Raw genomic sequence first — 8028 nt, forward strand, 5'->3', positions numbered from 1 at the left:
TATTAGCTTTTACTGAGGTTTGTCAGATCAAAGTGATAAGTGGTGAGCCGTATCGCTGTCTATAACGGCAAAGGCCAGCTGTGTTTCAAATTGGAGATAATTTATGGTTTTAGATAACAATATATAAGAACATACAATAGTCGTGAGCTTATGTCATGTTATATACATAAGATTAATCTTATTTCTCGTTGGGGTGCGCATACAAGCATGTGGAATTATCACGATCCTGACACACCACTTTTGCGTGTCTTCTTTATTATTTTTTTATTGACTTATTTTTCAATTTGTTTTAGCACAAAATGGAGACTGACAAAATGTCCACGGCATCCTCTGTGGGGGCAGCGGAGCGGAGGCCACTGATGCAAGCCCTGGTGATTGAGAGACGGATTCTCTTCGCCTGTACAGTACTGATTGGCTTATGCACCTTTATATGGATCACGGCAGTGTGCACAGAAAAATGGGTCGTCATAAACGGCGGGCCGCATGGTAAGTCAAGGAAGCAAAATTATTAATAAGATAACTACATAACGTAACACCACGCCTCTATCCCCGAAGGGGTAGGCAGAGGTTTATACTATAATATGCGCGCACACATTCTCGCCTGCTATGTCTAAGTCCCATATAATAGGGACCGAGCTTATTGCTATTACCCGTCCAAAATTGCCTGGAAACCTCGTGATATCAATTATCAATAATTCAAACATGAATTAAAATTTTATAAATTCGAAATTATTACTATTTCGAGTCCTATCCATCCATAGGGAAGGCCCGTGCCCCAGCAGTGGGGACGTTAATAGGCTAATGATGATGACTATTTCGAGTAGGTAAAATTTTAAACAATGTCGTACGATGGTTGTGATGATGCGGTCTGAGGTGAAGAAACGGTCATAAATATAATAGTACGAGAGCGTACCAGTCACTAGTTCGGAAAACGTGGTTCATAAAAAAACATAGTAGCCTGCCCTCAGCTTGCAGCATTTCCTCTTACACAAAAGGCCACTCCATGATTAGGTGAAGCAAGCAACCCAATTTTTTTCGAAAGCCTATTCAAATAATGACAACTATAAACTGGTCCCATCGTGGTAGTCAATGACGTAGGGTTTGCTATGGTCCGCTCTCCTACTATAATTACTTACCTAAATCGTGCCGATTCCCGTTGACACCATCTCATTTTATTCCAACTTGTACCTGTAATTTTTTGACAGGCCTAAAATTTATGAAAAACACGTCAATTTTAGCCAGAAATCCAAAAAAAAAAAAACAACGGCGAATAACCCATCAAACGGGTTGCATACCAGTGAGGTGCCTATTTGATTCTACCGGGTTATTCATAGTTTCTGCAAATATTATAAGCATACACGACTTAATATATATTGATTAGATATTTCCCTCGGGTGTAATAGTTTAGAACAGAACTCAAACTTATAACTAGAACTTAACCAACAGGTGCCACCATCAACGTTTATATAATTCACAAACTCACTGAACTAAATTTAACACGGTTCTTAGCTGGTTTCACGTTATTAACTGGTTAACAGTATGTTCAGTGTAGTTCTAAGATGTAATACTAAATTTCTACGAAATTACTTTGGATATTCCACCTATCCCTATCTGGGGAATAGATTTCTCGCAATAAGGTTCGGGAATAAATATTGCTGTTGTAATTTTCATTTGCTCTAGCATGAATTTTGCATTTGGTGTGTATTAGTAGTAGTAATAGCGAGAAGCTAGGTGGCGCAGCGGTAAACGCGCTCGGTCTGCGATTGTTGAAGTTGAGCAACTTTCGCAAAGGCCGGTCATAGGATGGGTGACCACAAAAAAAAACATCTCGAGCTCCTCCGTGCTTCGGAAGGCACGTTAATGATGATGACATTAAATAGCATGTTTAAGTAAACACACTGATAAAAAAACATGATACTTGCCTATACTTATAGGTAAGTAAGTAAGTGGGTAAGTAGGTGGGTAAGTAGGTGGGTAAGTAAGTGGGTAAGTAGGTGGGTAAGTAAGTGGGTAAGTAGGTGGGTAAGTCTACACAGTTTTTATGTAATGTTATAGGAGGATCTCGACATGCGAGTATAATGGGATTATTGTCATTAATATTGGTAATAATGATCATATTTATCGCGTCCTCAGTATTACGCCATTTTTACGGGGTCGGCTTACTTAATCGGAGCAATCTCAAAATTAGAAAACATTTATAAAGTAAGCCAAAAACTGGACCTGTAATTTGACTTACTGGGATTTTCTAATCCCAGTGAGGACATAAAAATCACTTTATGATCCCTAGTTTGGTTAGCACATTACAGGCTGATCACCTGATTGTCCAAAAAGTAAGATGATCGTGCTTCGGAAGGCACGATAAGCCGTTGGTCCTGGTCACTACTTACTGACGTAAGTTAGTAGTCGTTGCATGAGCCATGTCAGGGGCCTTTAGTGGCTCAATAATAACCCTGACACCAGAGTTGATGAGGTTGGTAATTCGCCTCACAACCCACACAATAGAAGAAGACCGTGGTGCGTATCAATTCATTCAGAAGACCTGTGAAACACCCGTCCCGACGACTTCTCTAACCTGGTGTGCGCGTGGAAAACGCAAAACGGAGCGGTCCAAAGAGACCTAGCGACGCTAGGTTGACCAAGAGCTTAAAAACTCTCGGAATGTCATGGGAGCTTGCTACATACATACATACATAAACTCACGCCTAATTCCCACCGGGGTAAGCAGAGACTATATAATTCCATTTGCTTCGATCCTGACACACTTCTCTTGCTTCCTCCACATTCATCAATCGCTTCATACACGCACGCCGGTTCAGAGTAGATCGTATTAAACCTTTTCTAAGGACATCGCCAATTTGGTCATCGTAAGTCCTTCTCGGTCTTCCTCTGCCAGCCCTACCATCAACTTTTGCTTTTTATACCGCTTGCCTACAACTTGCTTGCTTGCTTGTGAGCTTGCTACAGACAAGTGGATATCTGTTATTCGAGCTCTACGTCCCAACAGGGTATATAAAGATTAAAGAAGAAGAAGTATCAATTCATCAACTGCGACGTGTAAATATTGAAGACCGATTTTATTATCCGTAAACTACAAGACTTATGAGCGGTTATAATTAATTACAAACGCTTGGCATTCGGGTCATTGAGCCGCGGCTATTTCTGTCCGGGTGCAAGTTGAACTCGTATAGACATAGCACCATGGGCGTATTGTTGGACACGAAAATAGAAGAGGAAGTTGGATTTTACAAATTGGTTTTAGGAACTCGATCGGTAGTTTATATCGGAGACGGGAGATGTAAGAAGTTACGTATCTATAGTAACATACAGATCAATTTTACATACTATGTACCTACTATGTAACTTCAATGACGTTACGAAGACAACGGGTTAAGATATAACAATAACAAAACAAAATTTTGAATATTTTTTTGATTTACATAATCTTGTAGTACTACGGAAGTCAATACTTAAAATGGAATATGATGGGGACCTTTGCGCTCGGATCCACCCGCGGGGGCTTATTTGACTAAATAGATTGTTATTGTCTATTTTATATAATGTGTATATTTTGACTGTAACTGTGTACGGTCACGAGTACTAATATGTATAAGTACACTTTGAAACCATGTCACATTAACTTTTTTGACAAATTACACCGTAAGCCTCATTAAATGTCAAATATGATAATGCGACAGGGTTCTAAAGTGGATATATGATATTGCTCATGACTGTATGTACCTATTGTGAAATAAAAAATGACTTTGTTCTTTTGTGTAAAATGGAATATTAAATGCTACAAAAACGTAGCTATTCATGGGTGATTTGGTACTGTACTGTTTGCCCGGCCAAGTAGTTATGCCATCTGCGGTAAATCTACAATAAGTCACGTCAAAAAAAAGGTACTGTACTTGCTTAATGTACTTATGTAATGGAATTTATATATTACGCGATTCGTAGATCACGATGCGTCCGATGTAGTTTTAAAATCTATGACAAAATCGTAGCCCCGCCCACCCCTTGCATTATCATCGTAATTTCTAATTAGACGGCTTAATGTACTATGGACATTATTTGAACCACGGAATAGAAGAAAAAGGTTGGAAGGGCCAACTGAGCGCGAAACGCGCGCCAAATAAGTAAGAGCAAATAGTTCATACTTAAATTTTTCACTCTACTCAACTTTACGACCCACGGAGCCCCGCGGCGCGGTAGTATATTAAAAGGTAATCTTGTGTATTACAACCTACAGGGCAAAAAAAAAACATAATATCGACTATCATGGAAGGAGATCCTTATCACAGGAAAGCTTTTTAAAACCTTAGTATGAAAAAATAATTTTGTGTGCAGTATCTTACGGAAGGTAGTATGTTCAAGTAGAAAACCAGGCAAAATATTAAAAAAATAAATAAAAATAAGTTTGTTGTCTATGGTCAATTTGTATAATCTATGAATGGACAATAAAAAAGTTAGTTTTCCCGCGATACTCGAGTTTTCCTTCACGAACATTTTGGAATGATAAAATTGCAGCCTCTATCACATAAACTATGCACTGTTGGTAAAGTGACTATGACATTCGAGAAGCAGAGTAGAACTATCGTAGTTATCTGTTTGCAGGAGTAGTAGTAAAAGAGAGCGGGATTGAACCGCCGACAGCGTCTCATGCAAAATGTGCGCCACGCCATTTCCTACCTCTTTCTTCTATTCCGTGATTTATCAATCAATCATCATTTATTTGCGGATAACATCCTTCTTCTATCGTGTGGGTTGTGAGGTGGAGTACCTGCCACATCAACTCTGGCGTCAGGGTTACTATTGAGCCGCCAATGGCCCCTGACATGGCTCATGTAACGACTACGTACTTACATCAGTATTTAATAACCGGGACCAACGGCTTAACGTGCCTTCCGAAGCACGGATCATCTTATTTACGGACAATCTGGTGATCAACCAGTAATGTCCTAACCAAACTAGGGATCACAAAGTATTTTTTGGGATATGTCCCCACCGGGAATCGAACCCGGGACTTCCGGATCGTTAGTCCAACGCACAACCACTGGACCACGGAGGTCGTCAAAAAACCGCGGAAAACATTGGTATCATTGGCTCTTAAAACCCTTACAATAAGACTTTATACAGATATTTTTATTAGTTTTAAAATAAATAGAGTAGTTGACATGTAACTAATACAATTTTGCTTACAATCCGAAATTGGCTTGTCGCCACGCACACCATTAACACTGCTAATTGTTTCCAGGTATTTACCTGCCGTCGAACAGGTACTTGCTATGGAGTGAGTCAGGAGTGTGGGAGATCTGTCGACATGTGTTCCAGCCAGACATACTGATTGCCATTAAGACCAACGCCTCAATCACCACTACTCCATGGCCGCCTGATGGCAGAGGATTGAATGGAACTACTATCACAAGTAAGTGGATAATTCTTCCTGATCTCTATCCCGTTTTCTATTCAGGGTTTTACATTTTTTTACCTTAAGTATTAACAGGTCGAGCCGTGATAGCTTCGAATCCAGCACAGGCCTAAATCAATGATTGTCGAATTTGTTTTCGGATTCATGTTTGGATCATACATGATTATCACGTGCTCAGCGGTGAAGTAAAAATATCTTAAGGAAACTCACATTCCCGAGAAATGCAATTTTCGGGATATATGACCAAACCTGTATTGGGCTGGATTTCCCTTCGCAGGTTGGAAAGTCAGACAGGCAGTTGCTTCTGTTAAAAACCGGACCTGTCAAATCTGCAGGTTAGGTAATCGGACTCTGTTAAAAATAGGATAACGCTAGGAATATCATGATGACTTTAAGTATTACCAGGTCTAGGTTTTACAGAAGCGTTCGCTAATCAAGTCTGAAAGGATCATAACCCCAGTACAGGTAACGTCACATAAGTGCCTACATGTTCAGGAAAATGATATTTATTCTTGTTTTTTATTTAGGTACTTAATTCAGTTTCCAATTAGACAACGAATAATATATTACTCAATTTAATAGGTAAGTATGTTAAGGAATCGTTTAGTAATTTTCCAGTGAAGAGCAACTAGTAATGATTTGTAAACGTTGAACAGACGCCAAAAGTGATGCGTATATCTTCAGAGCGGTGAGGCAATTAGTGTTTAACTCAGTTCCGTTGACTGCCCGGATCACTGGCTGATTGAATAAGTTCTTAGTCATTGTGGAGTAGTCTGGTACAGATCAAGTTTCTCTTCCATACATACATAAGATCACGCTTACGTGGAAACCAAGTCCACCATATTTTTTTTTATACTGGCGCACCACGGTCGCTTCCTCCACTATCAGCAAAGACTTCATACATGCTCGTCTTTGGAGCACTCTTGATCTGGCGTTTCTTTACAGCATCCTGAATCTGATCGCAGTATCTCTCTCTCTATTTAAGAGCTGCGCTCTTGTCGGTGGAGTAACCGCCATTCCTCTCTTCTTCCCGCCAAAACCTTCACCTCCCGATACGACACGACCTGCACCTTCTCTTTTATTTGTTTCATAAATGTTATCCTAGGTCTACCCCTTCCTCTCTTCCCTTCAATTTTTCCTTCTATAATGTTTGTTATAAATGAATCGTGTCGTATCAGGTGGCCAATCATATTTCATATGTCTTCAATATGGTTCTCTTTTCTTCAACTCTTTCCAACACTTTTTCATTTGACACCATTTCAGATCGCAGTATGTGTGCCTGTAAATGTGTCGGTATATACGGTTTAAATCTTCTTAGCTTTATAACAAGATTCAAATTTTATAACAGAGATTAATTTACAGTCAAATAATGGCATATGAATGTATTGTTAAAAATACGTGACAAACAAACCAATAAACTTGTAATACAATACAGTAACAATAAAACAAATCTTTCAACTTGTTTACTATAATTTGTTTACTGTTTACTACAAACTTTGTGTAGCTGTAAATTGAGGCTTGTTTATTTGAAAAAGCCTAACAACCGACTTCCTGGCAAAATAAAATTATGTCGACAGAACGTTTCTCGTGCCAAAGATATAATTACGACGAACTGAAAGCCGCATTGTTAAATGTCGATTGGAATGCGATAGAGAATTGGTGATAAACGTATGAAATTGACTCTGCAAGCTTTCTGCCTGCGACTTCATTGATGAACGTGGAGGAAGCAAGTGTGCCAGGATCAAAGCAAATGAAATTCCATAGTAGAGACCTTACTCTGGTGAAAAATAGGCGTGAGTTTATGTATTTCTGTATTATTTTCTACGTTGAAAAACCTAATAAGTACGTCAAAATAATATCTTTTAGTTTGTCTTGATCGTGTACGTAGGTGTTTGATATGAATGACACCAATTTTAAATTTGAATTTGGAACATACAATACAAAAAACACATAATACCCACTGTTATATCACACTGTAACACATTTTTTTATTTTTAATATGTAAAAGGGGATGCTGAATTAAATACGAAATAGTTTAACAACTTTTTCGATTGCCGCCATGAAACGAACAACAGAGAATCTATACTTTTCTTTTTAAAACCACAGACTAAAAATACGAACAAAAATATGAACGTAACAAGTTTAAATTATGCCTGTATCGATTTAATATTGAGCCTCCTTGCTAGATTATACCAACTATAATCCACCAAGGAGGATTATTCTGATTGTTAAATAAAATAATATCTCAGCTTAGCATCGACAGAGGGCACACCACAGCTATACAGCCATCAGCGATCTGTACACAGCAATTGTACCTAACAATTAGGATTTAATATTTTTCTGATACCCGTATAATCCTTACGAAACAAACATGAGGAGTTTCGATTTTTTCAATGAGAACACGTTAATGTGGGATGTTTGTTAAGTCATGTGAATTATCGCGGCGTCGACTAGTAGAAGCACGGTTTATTTTTTCCAAGCTGCCTTCTGTTTTTGCTCACTCGCTAACTCCATTAACTCCCGCTGGTTTACTGTTTTAGCTCGGCTATTTTCTCAGCGCCGAGAAAAAGAAAAATCGCATTTGCTAGAGTTGTTACCAA

The 8028-nt window shown here is 38.8% G+C and overlaps 1 protein-coding gene across 1 annotated transcript in view; it reads left to right on the forward strand.

Annotated features, from left to right (window-relative positions):
* LOC126368973 (uncharacterized) overlaps positions 1 to 8028 on the forward strand; it is a 64196-nt gene that overhangs the window by 18118 nt on the left and 38050 nt on the right. Inside the window, exons 2-3 of the mRNA XM_050013246.1 lie at positions 294 to 486; positions 5255 to 5425. Of these exons, the coding sequence (XP_049869203.1) occupies positions 300 to 486; positions 5255 to 5425 (358 nt within the window). The 5' untranslated portion in view covers positions 294 to 299. The remainder of the gene's footprint in view (positions 1 to 293; positions 487 to 5254; positions 5426 to 8028) is intronic.

Source organism: Pectinophora gossypiella, chromosome 8 (assembly GCF_024362695.1).
Source record: "Pectinophora gossypiella chromosome 8, ilPecGoss1.1, whole genome shotgun sequence".
Lineage (NCBI taxonomy): Eukaryota > Metazoa > Arthropoda > Insecta > Lepidoptera > Gelechiidae > Pectinophora > Pectinophora gossypiella.